The sequence below is a fragment of the Rhineura floridana genome, chromosome 4 (assembly GCF_030035675.1).
Source record: "Rhineura floridana isolate rRhiFlo1 chromosome 4, rRhiFlo1.hap2, whole genome shotgun sequence".
Taxonomy (NCBI): domain Eukaryota; kingdom Metazoa; phylum Chordata; class Lepidosauria; order Squamata; family Rhineuridae; genus Rhineura; species Rhineura floridana.
Window position 1 is genome coordinate 85,609,508 of NC_084483.1, and position 21,965 is coordinate 85,631,472.

Genomic DNA, 21,965 nt, shown 5'->3' on the forward strand with positions numbered 1-21,965 from the left:
CCATGAACATATTTGCATAGGATAGGAGAAATTGTTGTTGGCATCACACACACATCACGACTACACTGTATTCTATTGGCAACAACAGAATGCTTTTTTCAAACCTAATTTCAGTGGGGAAGAGGTGGGAAGTGGGACCTGTGGGTGCCAGGGAAGGCCTCTGTGGGTACATGCACTCCCACAGGCCACACAAACCCCTGCCTTAGCCTGTTAATTTCTCCTTTAAAAATCACTTTCATATTCTTGCTTAGAATCAAATGCCATTGGATTTATGGCAAAGAACAGGGTCTAGTCCATAAAACCTCAGAGGCAAAATGGCCTCTTGCTCATCACAGTAGTTTCAACCGTGTCTGGGACCACAGATTTTCCCCATACTTGAACTGTATTCCTTTGCCCAGCTGCTTTATTATCTCTCCAATAAATGGATGTTTCTTTCAACTTCTATTAGAGAAGTTTAAGTGACTGAAATTAGGAAGAAATTGCCTCTGTAGTGTGACACTAGGAGACAAGGAGATGAGGTTTTGTCCTCATCTGAAATATATCTTCACATTCTTCTCTTCTTAAAACTCACCTTGTACTTCTGACTGTACCCTAAAGCAAGGTTGGGGTATCTGTGGCCCTCCAGATATTGTTGAACTCCCATCAGCCCCAGCCACCATGGCCAGTGTTCTGGAATTATGGGAGCTGTAATCCAACATCTGTAAAAAATAAAAAATGTACTGCCTTCAAGTCGATTCCGACTTATGGCGACCCTGTGAATAGGGTTTTCATGAGGCTGAGAGGCAGTGACTGGCCCAAGGTCACCCAGTGAGCTTCATGGCTATGTGGAGATTCGAACCCTGGTCTCCCAGGTCATAGTCCAACACCTTAACCACTACACCACAGTGGCTCTGTAGGGCCACAGATTTTCCATCCTTGCTCAAAAAGCAGATAATCTAAAATAGTAGCGATAATACATTTTCATTACCATCTCATTCTGGAGTTTATGAATTGTTGTCTGGAGTCAGCTGGGTGAAGGCAAACAAAGAAAGAAAGCAGAAGTGACACTGGTCAGGAGATCTACTGCTCCAGTGGTAGGAATTTAGCCTGTTTTGGATGGGGTTGCACTCTCCTGCAAGATCAGGTTTGTAGCTTGGGAGTGCTTCTGGATCTGGTGCTATTATATGCCCAGGTGTTGGCTGTGTTCGGGAGTGCTTTTGACCGGTTTTAGATAGTGTGACAGTTGGATTTAGCCATGGTGCTACATGAATTAGCTAACTGCAACTGGATTACCATGGTCATTCCCTTGAAAACAACTACTTCAGTTGCTACAATGAATGGAATGGACTGCCTTCAAGTCGATCCCAACTTATGTCTATCCTATGAATAGGGTTTTCAGGGTAAGCAGCATTCAGAGGGGGTTTACCACTGCCTCCCTCTGAGGCTAGTCCTCCCCAGCTGGCTAGGGCCTGCTCAGCTTGCCACAGCTGCACAAGCCAGCCCCTTCCTTGTCGGCAACTGCCAGCTGGGGGGCAACTGGGCTCCTTGGGACTATGCAGCTTGCCCGCAGCTGCACAGGTGGCAGGGCATGTAACCTCTGAGCCACTCACTGTGGGGATGATCTTTAGCTGGGCCTTGACACCCAGGAGACATGAGCGGGGATTTGAACTCACAGACTCTGGACTCCGAGCCAGGCTTTCCTCCCCACTGTGCTATACCAGCCAAAATTTTGACCAGGTGCAAATAGTTGGATTATGTGACTCCAATACTGTATCAACTGCATTGCCTAGTGGTTTGTTTCTAGGTTCAACTCAAGGTGCAGATCATTACCTGTAAAATCTTAAACAGTTCAGGGCCAAGCTTCTTAGGTGACCATTGCAAGGTTCATGACAGACAAAAAGAAGTGCATCTTCACAAAGTGTATTGTTGAGCAATGAAATTCGCTACCACAGTATGTGGTAAAGGCAGCCAACCTGGATGGCTTTCAAAGGGGTTTAGATAAATTCATGATGATAAGGCTGTCAGTAGCTGCTACCCATTATCATCTCCAGTGTCTGATGTGGTATGCCTTTGAATGCCAGTTGCTGGGGAACATGAATGGGGAAGAGTGCTATTGTACTCATGTCTTGCTTGCAGACTTCCCATAGGCATCTGGTAAGCCACTGTGAGAACAGGATGCTGGACTAGATGAGCCTTTGGTCTGACCCAGAAGGCTATTTTTACATCTCCTCTCATGTGAATCTTCCTGTCCTAACACAGGCACAGCTCTCTTGTGCATACCATGAGGTAAAGTTGGTGGCATGCATGAGATGGTCTTTTCTCAGAGTCTCTGCCCCAACAACTTAAGTTATCCTCTTTACTGCTATTCCACTAGCACTTGAAAACTTTTCTATTTCAACAAAATAGCTGTTGCTGTTTAACCTGTTAATTATATTGGTTTGCTTTAAAGTCCCTCCCCTTATGCTGTTTGTAGTTATTGTTGGGATGCTTATTTTATTTTAATTATTGTTTTAACTGTGTTTGGAATGTCTGACGGTAATAAATTGCTTTGAGCATCTCCACAAGGAAGGGAAATGGAGTAATTTTTTAAAACATAAATAAAGCAATTTGAGAACAAATATATTTCTTGAAACTGGGTGACTATTCATCAGCACAGGCAAACTCTTTAGTCTTGATTCAGAAGACTGAGATCCCAGGAGTGTAAGATGGTTACATTTAAGAACTTAATATATCCCTAAGCAAAGTGCAGGAAAATGCTTACTTCATTCCTGCTTCCCCATACTGATGTCAAAAATCAACTGCTTGTCTAAGCAGACAGATGAGCTCTCAACAGGATGATTGTGGTTAATATAAAATTGTGTTGACATAATTCAGTGTTTGTGGAAAACAAGCACTTGAGTTGATTTAATTTCACAAATGGAAGTTTTTTGTTTTTGCAAAGCTTGGGGCAGTGAGAATGGAGAACAACACAAGAATACACTATTTGTTTCCAATAGAATCATCCTAGCAGGAGGAATTTTCAAAGAAACCATCAAAATAGTATGTGCAGATGTTTAGCCAACTGTTTTCTTAAGTCTGAATGGGAAACAACAAGGAAAAAAATGTTCATGTTCAAAACTGGTCTTTCTAAACTGTCTCTTGCTAGTCATATTTGTTCCAGGACAACAGCCAGAAGAGCAGAGAGTTTCTCAATATTGCTACCCATATTGTAGCTATTAGCATGAATTTATTTTGGAAAGAGGTCAAACTGTGAATGATTCATAACACTGAAGGTTGAAATGTGGACAAACATATGCTGACAAATGTGCACACCACAGTAAACCACCTCAGAGGATTGATATAATTGTTCGCCTGAAATGCAGGGCGCTGTTGCAGTTCTCAAACCTTGCTTTTTTTTAAAAAAAAAAGTAGTCCTATTTTATTTATTTATTCGATTTTTATACCGCCCAAAGCCAGAGGCTCTCTGGGCGGTGCACAGCATAGAGTAAATACAATACAATAAATACAATAAAATAACAATAGGACACTAAAAACATACATTTTAAGCATTTAACAGCCTGGTATATATTAACAGCAATAAAATATATTAAAATGCCTGGGAAAATAAAAAGGTTTTAACCTGGTGCTGAAAGGATAGAAGTGTAGGCGCCAGGCGCACCTCGTCAGGCAGACTATTCCATAGTTCGGGGGCCACCACTTAAAAGGCCCTAGATCTTGTTACAACCCTCCGAGCCTCTCTGTGAGTCGGAACTCAGAGGAGGGCCTTTGATGTTGAATGTAGTGAATGGGTAGGTTCATATCGGGAGAGGCGTTCCATTATGTATTGTGGTCCCGCACCGTGTAAGGCTTTATAAGTCAAAACTAGCACTTTGAATTTGGCCTGGAAACAGATAGGTAGCCAGTGTAAACGCGCCAGAACAGGTGTTATATGTGCGGACCATCTGGTCCTCGTCAACAGTCTGGCTGCTGCGTTTTGCACTAGCTGTAGTTTCCGGACTGTTTTCAAAGGCAGCCCCACGTAGAGCGCATTGCAGTAATCCAATCTAGAGGTTACCAGAGCACGCACAACTGAGGCGAGGTCGTCGCTGTCCAGATAGGGACGTAGCTGGGCTACCAACCGAAGGTGGTAGAACACATTCCGTGCCACCGAGGCTACCTGAGCCTCAAGAGACAGGAATGGATCGAAAAGAACCCCCAAGCTACGAACCTGTTCCTTCAAGGGGAGTGTAACCCCATCTAAACTACTCTAAAACAAGATATTTGAATACTATAAACAGCAGCTTTAATTCCAGCTCTGTTCTTTCTGGCGATACTCTGTGAGCCACAGTTGTTCAATAACTTTCCCAACTGGACAATGAGTCATAACTCTTTTGAGACAGATCTTGCTTGTACAAAAAAATCCTTCTTAACTCTGCATTCTTTATATCTGCATACAACCAAAAATACCTATGAATCTTTTTTTATTAATTGGAAACATTAGTGGAAGTGGGTAACTCTGTCCTGTCAACTTTCTATAGGCTATACTTTGCAATATACATAAATGTATGCATCTGTCTATACACACACTGCAAATGTGTTTTTAATCCCATAAGAATATACATGCTTTGCAATAATGGTGCCTTATATTACGTGAGCCTTTGTTCACTTGCTGTTTCCATTTGTTATGAGCTCTAAACATCTGACTGCTATAAATGGAAGGTCTCTTACATGAAAACATTTGTGTGCTTGCTGCATTAGCACTACAGCTATAATCTTACCTTTTAAAAATTAAGCATCCTTAAACAGTCAAAAACTAAGGCCATAGTCCTATGCTGACATACTTGGGAGTAAGTCCCATTAGATGGAATTCTGAGTAAACATGCATTGGTTTTGGCTGTAAATAATGAACAGCACAAAATTCAGACCAGTTATTACATAGCATAATTAACTCTCTCGGTATTTAAAATCTGAATAGTGATAAATAGTGTCACTGTGTGCTTTTAAAAGCAGCATGCACATCAGAAACCCACTGGTGGAGTTTCATTCATAACTGTCTTTGTTAGGAAAAGCATTGTGATTTTTATTCATTGTATATAGCTGTCAAAAATGGCACTCTGTCCACAAAAAAAGCTTCAATTCTGCTTTCACTATGATTTACACCCAGAACTGTAATACTATCAGTGGCTGGGAACTGAGAAGGAAGTGGCAATTACTCTGAAACACATTAGTCCCAAGAAAACAGGCAGCAGCATTTTTGGATGGCTTGCTTTGCCCCTTATGCTTCCAAAGCATTTGCAAAACATCTATGAAAAAATAATAAAGACAGGGGGAGGGTACAGGGCTCCGGCTTGTGTGGAAGCAACACACACTGGCTGATGGAGGGTTACGCAATTTTTCCCTGGCAGGTCTGTTGAGTCTTTAACAAGTCAAGCAGAAATTCCACAACTATTATTGAGAACTTAGGAAACTGCCTTCGACCAAGGAGGCGGACCATTGGTCTGTCTAGCTCAGTATTGTCTACACAGGTTGGCAGCGGCTCTCCAAGCTCTACCTGGATGCTGGGGACGGAACCTGGGACCTCAAATGCTCGCCGCTTGCCTACAGCCCTTCCCCCTCGGATGGTCGTTCCCTAGAAAGAGTGCTGCAAAAGCAAGGAAGGGTGTGCATGTCCACTCTCCATCTGTCACGGAGCTATAAAAGGCATATCAAAGCAGTAATTCGGCTAAATTTATCTGAGTGTATTCTATGGTGAGACGAACGGTCGCGTTAAGAGGCCTCGCACTTTCCTTACCGCTTAGCACATTCTTGGCATGCAATGCAAAGAAGAGTCTAAGGTGCAAGCTAAGCCTCCGATTCAGCTAGCAGTTGAAACCCTTAAGCGCAGCAGCTACCAGAAAAGACGGTTCCGACACAAGCCCCGGAGGAAGATAAGAATTTTTGCTGACAAGGCACGGTAGGAATGGCTCTGTAGCAGCGCAGGGCACGCTAGCAAGAAACCTGGAAGGAGGCGGGGCCAATCCGGGTCGCAGGGGCGCGGCGGGGCGGAGAATCCTTAAGAGCGGGAGGGGAAGCGGTCTGTTTAAAAACGGCTCTGGCGAACAAATGGCTTTTTATGATCGGCTGTGGTTAACTTAAAGGAAAGGAACACGAGAGGAGGAACGGCATAATTTTGGACTGGGCTGTAGCGCGAGCATAGGTAGTGGGGTCTGTAATTCTGCTGAACCTCGGTAAGGCGTGTTTTTTTTGGGGGGGGGCGTCTCTTCACCTGTTGAGTTTCTGCCTGTCTTCCACCTTTCCTGTTTTCACCTGGGTCGGGCTCCTCGTTCTGCCAGCGTGGCCGTGGCCCAAACGGAAGAAATCCTCTCTCCCTTCCCGCTCCACAAAGGTTTCCCACTTCCCAGGCAATAACATGCAGAGTCTCGGCGGAGCCCATTAAGTTGAGTGCTGGGCTGTTTCTAACCCAGCCCCGTCTGGGACTCTCCTTCTTTGCTGGAGGAGCAAAGGGCGAAGCAAAGGGAATTCTGGCTGCAGTCAAACCCTTAACAGTCTGCTGAGGAGAGGAAGAGGCCAAAACAAAAAACAACCAGCTGTAGGCGTTGGAGGGAAGAGGAAAACACCAGAAAAATCATTATTTCCATAAGGCAGGCAAAAGAGGCAATAAAAAAAGGGGAACATCCATGAGATATGGTACCAGTCCTTTACCCACTTACCTAGAAGTATGCCTCATTTGATTAATGGTGACTTACTTCCGAGTAGACACCCATAGGATTGCATTTGAAAGCCTTTAAATCACACGCATCCAGGAGTTCTTCCTTTCATGCTGTAGCTGCAGTTTAAAAGAGGGAAAGGCCCTAGAGCTCACCAGCCCTGACTCAAAATTAAGCCCTCTGTGGATGCAGGGCCAAAGTGACAGAGCAGAAGTAAAAGACTTAAGTATTCCTTAAGCAGCTTGCAAGCTCAGCAAAATGTTTTTTTTAAAAAAAGCCGTGCTCAAAGATATCTTTGGCTTGATTTTTGTATTTGGATTGGGCCGCTTATTTCACCTCAGTCTGAAGAGGAATTTATCACAACTACTGGCTGAAGTTCTTTCCACTTTCTTACCTGCCCCTTGCATTGATACTGGGTTTACAATGGACTCAAAAGATTTTGGCAAGGGCTGACTAGTTTGGTCCTGCTTGCAACACTACAACACCTGATGAACATCCAGGATCTGTCCAAAGGAACATTCTTGTTGCATTTTGTATTGTGTCCCTCATGGTTCTTCTGGCTGGATTTGGGTTTTAATGGTTTTCCTAATAAATGATAAATTTGTGCAAATGAAACTGTAAACCCCTACACTTTCTCTCGCTAGTTTATTTATTAGTTGTTGAACACATAAATATTGGTCACTTCACAGAACATACAGGTGCTGATGCCGTTTGCTGGTGATGGGGATTGGTTGTTGGTGGGGATTTTGTGGACCATGCAAACAGTGAAATTGCAAAGTGTGGTACAGGCTATTATATCTCATGCCATTTTTCTGTGACAAGTTTGTGGAAAATCTTCCAGACTGAATATAGACAGAGTAGTGTTCATAAAAAATATGGTCTATCTTCTCTTTCTGTATAAACGTTTTAAAGAAGAAGAAAAATACAAATAGCTGAGAGAAAATGCCATTCTAACATATTTCAAAGTCAGAAGTAAGCAACAAAATGACTCTTTTGTCTTGGCAGGTGAGTGAAACGCTGGAGTTCCTATAATGGAGGTAGGTACTGTGGTTTTAGAAGCCAAAATAACTAAATGTAAATATACTGCCTTCAAGTCGATTCCGACTTATGGCGACCCTATAAATAGGGTTTTCATGAGGCTGAGAGGCAGTGACTGGCCCAAGGTTACCCAGTGAGCTTCATGGCTATGGGGATTCGAACCCTGGTCTCCCAGGTCGTAGTCCAACACCTTAACCATTACACCACTGGCCAGTTCTAAACCAATCTAAAGAGGCAAAGATGTTTGAGGTGTGTTTTTTAAAACAAACAAACAGCGTCCAGTGCTTTTATAATGAATCTGTCAACTAAGTTAATATATCTGCCTAATATTTTTTAAAAATTGGGAAACTTAACATTTCCAATTGGTCTGTGGGGGCCCTCCCTAGAGCTAAATGCGAGGTTGCACGGGGAGCTGCAAAGGAATCAGTGGGATTGAAGTTAGCTGAAGATTAATGGATTGTTCACCTATTTTGTTAGGATTGTCTGGATTTTCACTTGATGTCTAATTCCAAATGTGAGCTGTGTGTGCTTTTTTTAAATGATTCCTTGGTAAGCTGCCATGGAAGCATGAATTGCTGAACAGCAGGGTAGAAACTGAGATAATAAATCACCTAAAATTGTCTCCCTCCTCTCTTCCAAGAGCAGGATCATCCGGCAGATCTCAATCCCGTCTGTGAATGGAAGGAGCCCTTCCATTCAGATGCCTAGTTAAGATCCAAGCCAATGTATCCATTGCTATTGTGAGGAAATATCACTTTTTCTTTTTGCCCAGATATAAAAATATGGCATCTAGAGTTTTAAAAAACCTCTGTACTTCCCCCAACAGAAATTAACTTTGAGAGACTCTCTATAGGCAGTGCAGAAAGTAGTTACACAGAAACTGCTTGCTCTAATCAGTTGCTTCACTAAAGTAATTACCAGCCCTATCCTACACATATTTGCTAAAAAGTAAGTAAGCTAAAAAGAACTAGGATAGTGCTCTGTATTATGGGCACATCCTGAACTGGACACTGATAATTGTAACATAGTGGTAATCCCCATGGCTATGTACACTTGCTTCTCTTGTTGTAGTTTCATTCTTGTTTTACATGTTTATATGATAAAACCAATAAAATGTCTATAAAATGCAGCTTACTCCTAAGTAAGTTTGTATAGAGTAGCACCATACAACAATGTGCTGTGGTACGTTGGAAACAAATGCCTCTGAAGGAAGGTTTATGCCATGGGAAACTAGTTAATTTCTGACCCATTTCCATCAAGAGATGTGAGAGATATGAGAAGGGAAACACTGGTTTGTTTAATCTAAACTAGGGCTGAGAACCTCAGGCCCAGGGGCCAAATGTGGTCCCCCCGACTGGGCCTTGCAACTTTCCCCAGGCCACATCACTCCTCCTGTTTGTCTTTGCCTGGCTAGAATGCGGCTTTGAACTTTTGATAATGTCTCTTTCTTTCCTGAAAGGAGGATAGAGAGGATATGCAGAAACTAGCCTACTGCACAGAGGTAAAATTCACATTCATTGCCACGTCTGCCATTGCTATGTAGCATGTTGTCCAGAAGAAAATGTGGCCCTTGTGCTGAAAAAGATTTGCCAGTCCTGGTCTAATGGTATAATGGAAAGTGCCTGAATTAATATTTAAATAGATATATACATGATACTGTCTATCTTCCTGCAGTCCGTGGATACTGAGTCGAAGCATAGCTACATAGGAAGTTTTCTTCAGCCTCCAGATAAAATGCACTCTGCATTTGCTGACTTCAGGTCAAAAGAGGCAACAGCGATCACAAAAGACACTATTGCACCAAACAACCAAGGTAAAACACAAAGTATTATAATATGGTACATTATTAATGTGAAATTTGGTCAGCAAATCTTCTTGGCCTATGATGAATACATTTTGGAATGTGCTACTGGTTGAAGACTTAGCTGAGCTTTGACATCCAAAAAAAAAAAAATAGTTGGAGAGACAATGTTGGCTTGAGTAATAGATCTTCTAATGAACAGGTTCTCTATGTTGTTTGAGTTGGCACCTATTCCAGATGCAGCCAGGTGGGGTACGGGTGCTACACAGATTTCAGCTGCAGAGTAAAGAGCAAGTGCCTGAGAAGGAATAAGTGCACTTTTTTCCAGCTTTCTGAGGCTTTGTAGGTGGCTTTGCCTGGCAAGCTATATAGCTCAATTTAGATCGCAAACCAAGACTTGTACTAGGAATACTTTAAATCTCACTCATTATTTGAGCTCCTAAATATAAAGGCAAACTATGGTTTTGAGCTGCTTTCCTGCTTTTATTTGTTGTCTGCTTCCGTTCCAGTCCTTAAGATGCAGTGGTCTCCAGAAGACAAGCAATACCCTCAGTAATGATTGGTCAATTTATTCATTGCACCAAACTATGGTTTGCAAGCCTACTTCAAATCATGGTTTTGGATCCCAGTTTGCCAAACTGTAGTTTGTTGATTCAGATACCTCACTAAGCCATAGCTACAGTTTCTTTATCCCATGTCTGAATTGAACCTCTGCTGCCTCAGTGTTACTCTTAAATAGCACTCATATTAATAAGTAACTTGGAACAAAGCTTGTGTGATAGGCTGGAGCGTCTTATGTGGCTACTAGAGTAGTTCATCAGCCCAATATTTAATTTGTTTTGCTTTTCAAATCTGTATAGCATATCGTAGCCATTTCTCTCTCAAGAGAAGCATTTAGCATCAGTAAATTTGATCTGAAGTACACTGATACTACATAAATAGGATAATAAGGAAAGCCTTGTTTGTGAAATGCTACCATCTTTTGAAGGCATTGCCTGCACATTTTCAAACAGTCCTTTACAACCACGAGAGGAAGAAACTGTCCTTTAAAATATGTCCTCTCCCCACCCACACCCAAAAAAGTTCTTAACTGGATGCCAGTTTTTCTATAAATAACAAGAAAATTCCTCCGTTTGGTCAAGGCCAAGGCAGGATCAGCAGCCACAGAAAGAAGGAAAGAGACACATAAAGGGAGGGTAGGTGGGTGAAGGGACATATTATAAGTGTCAGAATCTAAGTGAATGAAAAGATACGGATCAGCAACTGAGATCAAATGAGCCAAGGAATAATGAGCTCTACAGAGCAGTCTCTGTCATGTAAAGAAAACTTTACAAGCCAACTAGGCAGGGCATGTCTAGTTTAGGTGCAATGGACTGGTGTCCTCCTGTTCTTGATTGATTAGCCCCATGGCTATCTAGCTAGTATGTATTTCCAAGAATTCAGGAGCTGCAAGTTGAACACTGAGGGCCAATGAGAACTGACAGTGTCCAGCCTTGCAGTTGCAGAAATTTGTGTTTTAAGCACAGGTTTATATTTTAGGTAGACTTCATTAGAAAATAATCCAGTAGTTATTCATCTGCTACATTCATATGCCACAGTTTTATACTCTGTGTTCCATGATACACACTATTCTGTAGTAATCAATTGCTTCAGTCATGAACGCAACCCAAGATCAGGAGAAGGCACAGAGACCAAAAGTTTACCAGTTTTCAAAAATAATATATTAATTTCATCTGTTTGACAGCTCTCAGTCATACAACACATTCACCCATGCTCTGCAAGGATATAGTTACCAAAGCCAGTTGTTCTGACTAACTAGATGGCCGGTGTAATAGCACAGAGGGGTGTATGTAGCGGAATGCTGATGTTAGCTTCAAACTGCTCCTTAGGCTGTTGGAGAGGCCTTCACCCCAAAATGGCTCTTCCTCCAAAAATTTTATGCTGTCTGCTCAGTCTTCTAGACTGATGTGTTGATTGTAGGTACTCCTTTTTGGATTGCAAGGAGTATGTTGCAAAGGGTCATCATCTCTGACCTTATCAGAGTGCCTTTAGGCAAATGAGCACAACTGTCCTGAAATATGACATTCCTTCTTCCAAGTAATATTAATGAACAAAGTAATTTTTATAGCTATCTGCAACCTGTTTTTTTCTCTTTGGTAACCTTGCAGAGCTCACGTTCCAAATATCCAGTCATCCATCTTATTCATATAATAAATCCTTCTCAATAATAATGTAATTTATTACTTTAAAAATAGTAACATTATAAAGGCAACAAAAGCATAAATATACATGTATTCATGGTATATTCACAAAGTAGTTGTTGTTATTAAAAACCTTCATACTTATTATTAAAACCTTCAGACTATAATATGTGTATATGGTGCATGACAATGCAAGATAAAAAGGACACATCTGAAATTTCTAGTAATTTTTTGGAAGAAGAAATGAAATTGAACTTGCCTGCAACTTTTTTCATGGTCCAGGCATTTTGGAAAAGAAAAAGCTTATTAGATTTTTAAAGATTAGAAAATGTTGGTAGTGCACATTCTGGCTGATAGGAAAACCAGCTTCCTGAATTAAACATCTTCTCTAGGATTTTGAAGCTCAGTCCAGGGATGTAATCCGACATGCTTTAAGACAGTGGTGGTTAACCTGTGACTCTCCAGATGTTGCTGAACTACAGCTTGCATCATCTCTGACCATTGGTCATGCTGGCTGTTTCTGACACGAACTGCATTTCAGCAACATCTGGAGGGCCACAGGTTATCTATCCTATTTTAAAGAGGAACTCAGAAATGCTTCTCTGGTGTGCGCACACTCCAGAAAATTAGTATGTAGGCATTCAGGCAAGATAAATTTTTTAGATCTTATCTGAATGCTAGCTGTGGAGCATATTGCACACTGAATCTGTTAACTGGGGGTGGTTAACATCCTCATTCTGCTCCCCCCCCCTCCACCAACTATCTGCCCTTGGACACCAGTAACTTTGGTGGCAGTGACAAAAAGAAAAAAAAATAAAGTACGTAGACATAGCGCTGGAGTTAGCAGAGCCGAGCACCCTGGTGAAGATGCAAATTGTGTGCTTCTTCGCCATCAGATCAAACTTTTGATGAGCGGAGAGGAGGTGAGAAGTCTCCTTCATCACCTGATATGCATGGGTCAGCTGCTGGGTGTGTGTGTGTGTCTGTATGTATGTATATAAATATAATCTATCCTTATCCTTCAGTGGGGGTATGCCTTGGTGGAGAGATGAGTACTGCATGTTCTTGTGTCTTGTTTCATGTTCCTGTTTTTTTGAGAATGAGAATTGAATTTGGCGTAGCCTGCAGTACATTCAAAATTACTTTTCTATCTGCCTGAAGCCATTTATTTATTTGTTCAAAATAAAATGTAACTTTTGAAGTTGGACTATGCAGAAGATACCTCTTTAATGTTTTACTTACTTGGAATATTTCATTATCTTAAACGCAGTTGGTTCTTTGAGTAAAGCAAACATGAATAGGGGTGGGGGAGAGGGAGGAAAAAATTGGCAAAGATCTTTGTTCTGCCTAGGAAACTCAAACTGCAAGAATAGCTTTAGCAGATCCTGATTAAAATGCTCTGGGCTCAACTAGCTTTCTGTGACAAATTCTACTTAATATTGTGAACACATTAAAAGTGTTTGGTCTGCTAGATCCACCATGTTCACTCAGAAGTTTCTTTCCATTAGTTTCTTAATGCTGCATGCGTCTACTGCTGAATAAGTGACTTAATTCACAAATATCCAGTGACTAGAGGCAAGTTTGTTTTTTATTTGATTTAAAACATTTTATGCAACCCACTGCAGATTACAGTGGTTCACAACAATATTAATATGTCCTCAATAAGATCTGTAAGGCAATTACTACAGAAGCTTGATATTAATGACCAGCAAATGCCTGAGTGGACCCCCCACTCCCACAGGGGAAAACTACCACTTTAAGACCAAACCTCTCCAGGAAATGGTCTGACCATGGGGTTATTTCAACTGCCCCCCAACTTCAAGATCATCCCTTCCACACCTTGATATAAAGACTGAATTGAGGGTATGCCCTGCTCTGTGTGCTGGGTCAATGACAGAAACATTCCCATAGTTGTCTGGAGAGCTTGAAGTTCCAGCTGGCCACTTTAAGGTAGCCTTGGTGTGAATGTTGACGGTCCCCCAGGATAAGAGTCCTGGATTTGTGTAACACCACCCCCAAGACGTCTTTTGGGAGGAAGACTGCTGGGCAGCACAATGGACATTACATCAGCAGCAGCCCTAATCTGTCTCTTTGGCCCCACTGTAGGGACAGACCATGAAAGCATGCCCCAGAGCAAAGAAGTATCCTGGCAAGGGAGTTGGAAACCTTATAGACCACAGCAGCTCTCACTGTCAGGCCATCCAGCTCTTGCTGGTGCTATACCAAGTGCCCAGGTGGAAATAGCTGAGTCAGTCAACTCCACTCAACTTGTCCACCTAGGCCTTGGTAAAGTTCCAGCCCGACTAGGAAATTACTGCTAGGTAACTAGATATAGTAAACCTCTTTATTCTATCCTTATTATCTAGTTCAGCTTAGCACAAGAGCAGGTTTCTTCCAGTGCAGCAGGACACAGTAGCCTATGCCAAGAAATATAAGGATAACTATATGTGGTTAGATCAGGTTGCAGTTAGCAGCAGAGAATGGTCAGGTTTTATCAGTAATATTTCCTTTTGGGGTGGGGAACTAAGTATGCCTTCTATGAGCTGTCTGCTCCAATCTGAATGGTGGTTATATTGAACAAGAAGCAGTCAGAGAAGATGAGAGAAGCCTTCATACTTCTGGTGCCTTTTTTGCTTTCTAGTCACAGTGCAAATGAAAGGCATGTGGATGTCTAAACAATTATACATTGCCAGCCTCTAAGCAAAATGTATAGCAATAAAATGACTGTGTATGTAATATCACCAATGTTGCTGGTTGATGCATAACTAGTGTTCAAATTAATATCTCTTTGCGTTATTGATATTATTAAACTTGAGAAGTTTCAAAAATATTATTAAGGATTGAGTTACCTGTTCACTAGCTTTAGCAGCAGCCCTGAAAACTCTTCAAGAAAAAATCCATCGTCTTGAATTAGAGAGGTCGCAGGCTGAAGATGACCTGAACTGCTTGTCCAGAGAAGCTGCCCAGTATAAAAAGGTCTTGCAGCATGAATCAGATGAGAAGGATATAACTCGTCAGGAACTGATGCAAGAAAGGAAAGGTAGCTTCTGTTATACCTTAATTTCAAAGGAGCATTCATGTTGTGGTTTGCTCTTTCACCTAATGTGTAATTAGGATCTGTAGTAAATAAGGCTGCAGCATGATTTGATTTTTTAAGCAGGTCTGCTTTTTAGCTGTTTTACTAATTGTTTAAATAAATTTGCATATTGCCCTTTGGATATATTGTAGGAAGTGTGTGATCAGTTATAATTTTTAATAAGTAGAATCTGCTGCTTACTGCTAGAATGCATGTACTATTTTCGTTTAGATTCCCTAATGCAGGGGTAGAGGACTTGTGGCCACTAGTGATTGCTGGATGTCAACTTCCATCATCCTTGACCATTGTATGGGACTGATGAAACCTGACATCATATTTGAGGGGAGGTCAGGGAAGGCTGCTGTAATGAAACAGCCTAAGTAACACTGTCCCTGCTAAGTTTCAGATGCCAGGTTAATATGGTTTTATTTCAGGAGGCCTTTATTCTATGAATGCTCAAATGTTTCTATTTTCTGATGTTTTAACCTATGTTTTAAATTGTGTATATTGTATGTTTCTTTTTTACGTAAACTGCTTTGACACATAAGCGAAAAGCAGGGTATACATTCCTTAAATATAAAAACATCATATCTGTTAACAATTCTACAGGCTTTAGGCAAGCCATAAAGATACCTAATAAGTTTTTTTGTGGGTGGCAAAAATACTTTTGTGAGCCCCTCTGAAAATAACCGGAGTGCTTCATGTGTCTACTGTTGATAACTTAATAAAATGATAAAACAGTGATGGGATTGAGTTGGTAACTGCAGTTCATCTTCTAGCTGTAGCAAAAGCAAGTAAATAGCCATGTTCATTTCAACAGCATCTTCATATTGCAGATTAGAGTATAAATCTGTAAGATCAAGTAAAACATATGGGTTAACTGTCTTTTCTCCTTCCTCCTCCCCTTTAGATGTGAGCATGCAGTTAAGGGCAGCACAGTCTCGCTGCTCTTTGCTGGAGAAACAGCTAGATTACATGAGAAAAATGATGGTCAGTGCAGAGTTGGAAAAGAAACTAGTTCTAGAACAGCAGGTGCACATGTTTAATCATATTCTCACCCTTCATTACTACTTGCTTTGTGATTTATATCTGAAAAGCTGTGCTCATACTTCATTGATGTGCTTTTCTCCTGTGTGATCTTACTTGTCTATCCCTTCATAGATGGTCTTTGAAAACATATAACTCTGAAACTGAGAAATGTATGGTTCTGCAAAGTGGTTGATCAAGCATAAGGTGCACATATATCAGTTTCCATGCATTTTTGAATCATGTTTTAATTAATCAGAAGTGTTGTGTCTTGTCAAATCAGTAGAAAATGAATTGTGCAAATGCCATTTCTGGTGGTTCCTATAGATTCCTTTTTTTTAGTAATAGGTTACCTTTAGCTAAATTTCAGTCATCACCAACCCAGAGTTGACAAATATTACCTCCCCTGCCTGTCCCCCAGAGCTCCTGGATAGGGTGTAAATAAAAATGACAATAGCTATCCAACTATTCTTGCCTGGATTTCTTAATACTACCGTTTCTTTTCAAAATCAATTGAGATTTCAAGTATCCTGTTGCATGTAAAAAAGAATTTTCTCATAATCTTAGCTATGCATATAAAGAGATGCTCCAATGTCCAAGAAATACCCCAGTACACAGTATATTGAAGCTGAGGTTTTGTGTGTATATTTTGCTGAAAGATACCGGTAAACCTGAGCTTTTTTCTAGTTATATTCTTTGTCTAGGTTGCAATACTGAACACTGGCATTTCTGGTCCTTAGCTAGATTTACTGCAACATGCTGTTACATAAAACTAGTAAAATGTGGGTAATAACTATGTGCAGTTACTATGGATAGCAAATAAGGATACATGTTTCCATCTATCGTCCATGTGTTCCTGTCTCTGTTATGCTCTGCTGTTGGAGGATGCATTGGCTGGGTCACTTGCAAATCTGCTTGATAGTGTATGCATATTTACGAACTTTATCCGTCTGCACTTCTTTCCACATGCATCAGTTGCCTGTAATAGTGATCTCCAGTGCCAGCTGTCATGTGCAGAAAGTAGGTGTCTGGATCTTGCCTTTGTTTCCTTGTGCAGCAGTATCCCTGTGTAAATTTGCATGCCTTAGCAGTTCTGTGTACGTAAGCCTCCTAAACACCTGCCCATGGTCTTGCTGCATCAGAATGCCATATCTTTTGTGGCACTGAATTTGCTAATCTAAAAGTTATAAGCCATTTTGAGCAAGGCTTCCGGTCAGTCGCCAAACCATTGTCTTGTGCGTATTTTTCAGACCCAGCTTGAGAAGGAAAAAGACCAGAATCAGCTGGAGTTATGTATAAAACTTGATAAGCTTGAAATTCTAGAAAAAGAATGCTGGAGACTTATTAGAACTCAGAAAACTGCAGAAGTAAGTAGATACAAGAACCATTATTAAATGCATTTCTAATAAACTTTTAACTTGCCAGACTACTAACTGAGGCTGCAGTTGAGGATTTGGCTGTTCCTGTGGTAAAAGAAGATAGGAGAACTCTTGCTTCTGCTGTTGCCTATAAATGCATGTTTCTATATTTCAGTAGTATTTCTGTATTTTGGATCTGCTAGTAGTTGTTATGATCCCCATATGTTAATAGTTTCTGTTCATATTGATATTTTAAGAGTATATACTGGGCGAAGTTGAAGGTTCTGGTTTTGGTGTTCAAATCCCTATGCAGTTCAGGACCAGGATACATAAAAGATCATCTTACCCCTTATATACCCAGTCGATCAGTGCAGCTTGCAGGTGAGGGCCTCCTGCAGATACCATCTTATGAGGAGGTCTGTTCCACACAACATAGCAAAGAGACCTTTATTCAGAGCTTGGAAAAGTTACTTTTCTTGAACTACAACTCCCATCAGCCCAATCCAGTGGCCATGCTGGCTGGGGCTGATGGGAGTTGTAGTTCAAAAAAGTAACTTTTCCAAGCTCTGCCTTTATTGTTGTGGCACCGATCCTTTGGAATTCCCGCTCCTTAAATATTAGACAGGAACCATCTCTGTTATCTTTTTGGCACCTACTGAAGATCTTCCTCTTTCAACAAGCCTTTTTAAATAGAGACCTTATCCCAATCTGCGTCTGTGCTGGAATTGCTTTTTAAGACTTTTTAAAAGATGTTTTGTTTTAATATGTTTTTAAATCTTTTGTTAAGATGTTTTAAAGTGCCTTTAATGTTTTTGTTTGCCATGCTGGGCTCCTTCTGGGAGGAAGGGTGTGATATAAATCGAATAAATAATGTTGTGCTGCTTTAAAATGCGGGTATTTATAGCAATGCTTGTAATTATTTGTGAGGAGGTATTCTGATGATGTGAACCACTCAGATTTCATTGCAATAGGAAGTAGCATATATATTCCCTAAATAAATGAATATTTCTCTTTCCTATTTCTTGTCTCAGGCTTGTTTCCATATTGGAAAGCTTTGGCTCATATCAGTGTTCTCACAGTAAAAATGATAAAAAATTTGTCCATCGCTTATGTGTGTTCCTTTTTTCTTTGTGTGTCTCTCTCTCAAAGGAAAAGATCAAACACCTGGAGCAGAAGCTTCAGGAAGAGCAACACCAGCGCAAGCTAATACAAGACAAAGCTGCACAGGTGGGTAGAACAGTATTTTTGCAGTGATAAAATGGGAGGTTCTATGGACAATCTTGTGCTTTTTAGTTCTGCTTTAAACAGCAGTGGTACTGAAGACAATCCATACCATGACATATAACTGATTTGTTTATATGCATTAGTGACTTTATATTACATGTGAATAAATCATATACCATTTTCTTACCCCTGGCCTACTTTGCTTTTGAAGAATATCGGTATGAACAGAATTGATAAAAGAGATATTGGAACTATATATATATATATATTTAAGTGCTACTATAGTACTATCTAATTTTGGTGAACTGACCTAGCTCTTTGCTACCCTCTATTGCAAAAAAGCTCTCTCAAAACTCTACTAATCGGCTTTTGCAGAAGAATATTGTTCTGCACAGAAATTGGCCTTTGTCAAAATATTCTGTGTACTCTCTTTCAGTAGAGACTCAGCAACTGTTCTCACAACAATGACTTGTATAAGGGTCACTGACACAAAATCCTCAGCTTACCTACCAGCCCACCCAGGTTTTGTTGGCTTAATTGGAAACATTGGTGGTGTTTTTTTTGTCAGAAAGATACTATTTGCTTTGGGTCTGGCTTAGCAAATTGAATTTTGAGATGTTAGCTTACATGTTACTCTCTTAATCAGAGGTGGCACCAGGCGTGCCTGGGCCCTTGGACACCAGCCTGCCCTGGGCTCACAGTGGCATAGCCCAACCCTCTCCATACAGGTGGTGTGGGGCTAATAAGCCCACCCCCATGTTCCAGCTACCTCTCCCGTCCCTGTAGATGACATGTTTGCTGCATGCTCATGTCTGCCTTTAACCAAATGGCAGCAGCAGCATTAAGCCCCTTAGGAAAGCCCCCGCCGCCATCTTTGTTGATGGTAGGTATGCATGTCATTCATAGGGATGAGAGAAGTAGGTGGGGCGTGTGTGTGGGCTTACTGAAGCTTGCATTGACTGTATGGGGGGGTGCCTGGGAGCTCCCGTCTGTGATCACTCTGGGCTACAGGGGCCCTCGGCCAGAGCCCAACCTGGCCGCCCTCTGGCACCAGCCCTGCTCTTAATCATGAGCATAGCCCTAGTTTTATTTAGACGATGTGTCTTTGACTGTCAGTATCATAACTCCAGTGATTTCATCAGCAAGATACATTAAGCACTACTTTTTGATTAGTGACAGGTGCATACCTCAAATCCAAGTCCAGGGAATCGGTGGTATTCTCAGAAATCTACCACATATTGAATGCCACACAATCAGGAAAACACCAAAAACAATTTATTGTTGTCAAATAAAATAGTGCCCCTTCCAATTGTTCTGAAACTAAATAGAAGTAGAATAAAATATTTTTTAAAAAATACAGGGGGGAAAGGAGCAAATGAAATGCTGATGAGATGGAAGAATGGGGCAACTTCAGGAAACACCAAGGGCTACATAAAACGAGGCTGAGGGAAACTTGCTATATAAAGGAAGAATGTCAGCAGGGTACCATTTTGTTTTATTAGTACAAGCTATGGAGCTAAGTCCTGTGCCCTGAGCAGAAGCTGTGCTAAGACAGGGTGTAGTTTTTAATCCATTAAGCAGATGAGCTTCTTGAGAGCAATCATTATTCACTGTAGTGCTCTTAAACTACTCAGATGGTTCTTACAAAACTATTAAAGCTGTTTATCCAATGATCTGTTGTATCACACTGAAGAGATGGGATCCCTGTCACAGTGAACTTCATTGGTATCTGTTGAGAGAGGTTAGTTAGCTGTGCACTCAACTGTTTTCCCCCTTAGGTTTGGATCAGTCTGTCCATTTAACAAGATATGGTTGTATTTTTGAACTACAGCTTCAGACAGGACTTGAGATGAACAGAATTCTTATGTCTTCACTTTCACCTCAAAAAGATGCAAAGAAAAAAAGCAGGAAGAAGAAAGCCATAAAGGTAAAAATAAAAAAAAGACTCGGGTATGTCTTGGATGCTATGGGGTAGCTAAGCAAGCAGAATTTTTCTATTGTGTTGGGTGCGGAATCATTGGACCTTGGGCTGGATGCAGCCCTTGGGGACTCCTTGCAGCCTCCTAACCTTGTGCCACTCCAGCACTACGATCAGGCTTGGGAAAAATCTCCTGTTGAAGCTAATAGTCTAATGCAGCATGAGGGGATTGCAGCTGGGGACGTTTGGTCATTCCCTTCTCACTTGTAACCAAACACGGGCTCACACACTGCAATTAGGTTTAGGAAAAGCCTCTTATTGTCTCCAGTGGCTTTTTCAAGCTTAATTATGGGATTGACGATGAGTGTGTGGGGAGGGGGGAGTGAATGAGTGTGTATATATGGCATAAGCATGCATGCAAGGACCCTTGGGAAAAGTTTCAGTTGTGATATGGTGCTACAACAGGAGGAAGAACTGGCAAACATCAAGGAGAGGCAGCTTGCATAAGTGGAATTAATAATTCTTCCCCATTTTAACATAGAACTATTATTTTGATCTTTATTACTTGCAGTAACATTGAACACAGAAGAAACATTTCTTCTGAGCATTTTTCAAATTTTGTCAAGTCTCAAGACAGCTTAACATCCTGTTGATGATTCTTGTCTGGAGATGCTGATAATGCAGGAAGTCTTCTTGGGAATGATGGAACAATGCAACTCCAGCAAACTATTATACTGCTTTTTAAAATTCCAAAACAATGCACATAATAGTATACTGCTCCACAGTTCTAACAATTTCAAAGATAGTTTTTCCATAATGTCATAACCAATCTAATGTCAAAATCAATATGGACACATTACATAATTCCATAGGACCCCTATTTCTTGAAGTATCAGAATAAATCTAGTTTTTCATATTTTTACAGAAAAATTCTGATTTGAGGAAAACATGTGGTTCACAGCCACACCTACCAGCTGGGACACTGCCTTTTGTTGCTGGGAAGGTAAGCGAAACATCATCTTAAATGAGAACTTGTTTTAAATTATTATTTGTTTAAACAACCTTTTTATGTGCTACTTTTCTCAAAAGTCTGCCAGCTCCAGTCACTCTGTTGTTGCAAATGTTCAAAGTGTTTTGCATATGATGAAATATCGTAGTCCATGTGCACCTTCACAACATCCAGAAAGAGCTGAAAAGAGGACTTCACGATGGTCTGGTATGAGCGGACGAGCATCTTGCTCCACATCTTCTGCTACTGAAAATCTTTCTGATCTTCTCTTGGTCATGCAGGATGAACTAGGACAAATGAGTTTGTGAGTACTTATTTTCATTTATCTATCTGAATACAAAGAACTGTGATGTTATAGGTCTGGGACAAATTGTTTGGAAATTTAATAACAACCTATTTGGTAAGAAAGGGCACTTTCACAAGTGGTGTTAGGAATAATTTATAAACCCCTGTGTCCCATCAGGATATTGGCATAATAGCAAAAGCAATAGATGTTAATCAAACAGCAGTTCCCCCTGTGCAACATGTTATGCTGTCACTTCCTATTGTATGCTTAGTCAGTCATCAGCTTGATATTTGATGGCATGTTAAAATACAAGACTCTTCTAAAGATAAACAACTGGAAAGTAGTCATAGGAGACAGTGGACT

General features: G+C 40.9%; 1 protein-coding gene across 5 annotated transcripts in view; it reads left to right on the forward strand.

Annotated features, from left to right (window-relative positions):
• The window catches only part of CEP57L1 (centrosomal protein 57 like 1), a 34,982-nt gene that overhangs the window by 10,692 nt on the left and 2,325 nt on the right, over window positions 1-21,965 (forward strand). Inside the window, exons 1-10 of one of the 5 annotated variants that reach the window (XM_061623572.1) lie at window positions 6,009-6,185; window positions 7,671-7,702; window positions 9,378-9,516; window positions 14,566-14,745; window positions 15,692-15,813; window positions 17,058-17,174; window positions 18,315-18,392; window positions 20,221-20,316; window positions 21,233-21,310; window positions 21,397-21,620. In XM_061623572.1, the coding sequence (XP_061479556.1) occupies window positions 7,697-7,702; window positions 9,378-9,516; window positions 14,566-14,745; window positions 15,692-15,813; window positions 17,058-17,174; window positions 18,315-18,392; window positions 20,221-20,316; window positions 21,233-21,310; window positions 21,397-21,620 (1,040 nt within the window). In that variant the 5' untranslated portion in view covers window positions 6,009-6,185; window positions 7,671-7,696. Of the gene's footprint in view, window positions 1-6,008; window positions 6,186-7,670; window positions 7,703-9,377; window positions 9,517-14,565; window positions 14,746-15,691; window positions 15,814-17,057; window positions 17,175-18,314; window positions 18,393-20,220; window positions 20,317-21,232; window positions 21,311-21,396; window positions 21,621-21,965 lie in introns of those variants that run through there. The other 4 variants (XM_061623573.1, XM_061623569.1, XM_061623571.1 and 1 more) reach the window with 4 other exon arrangements.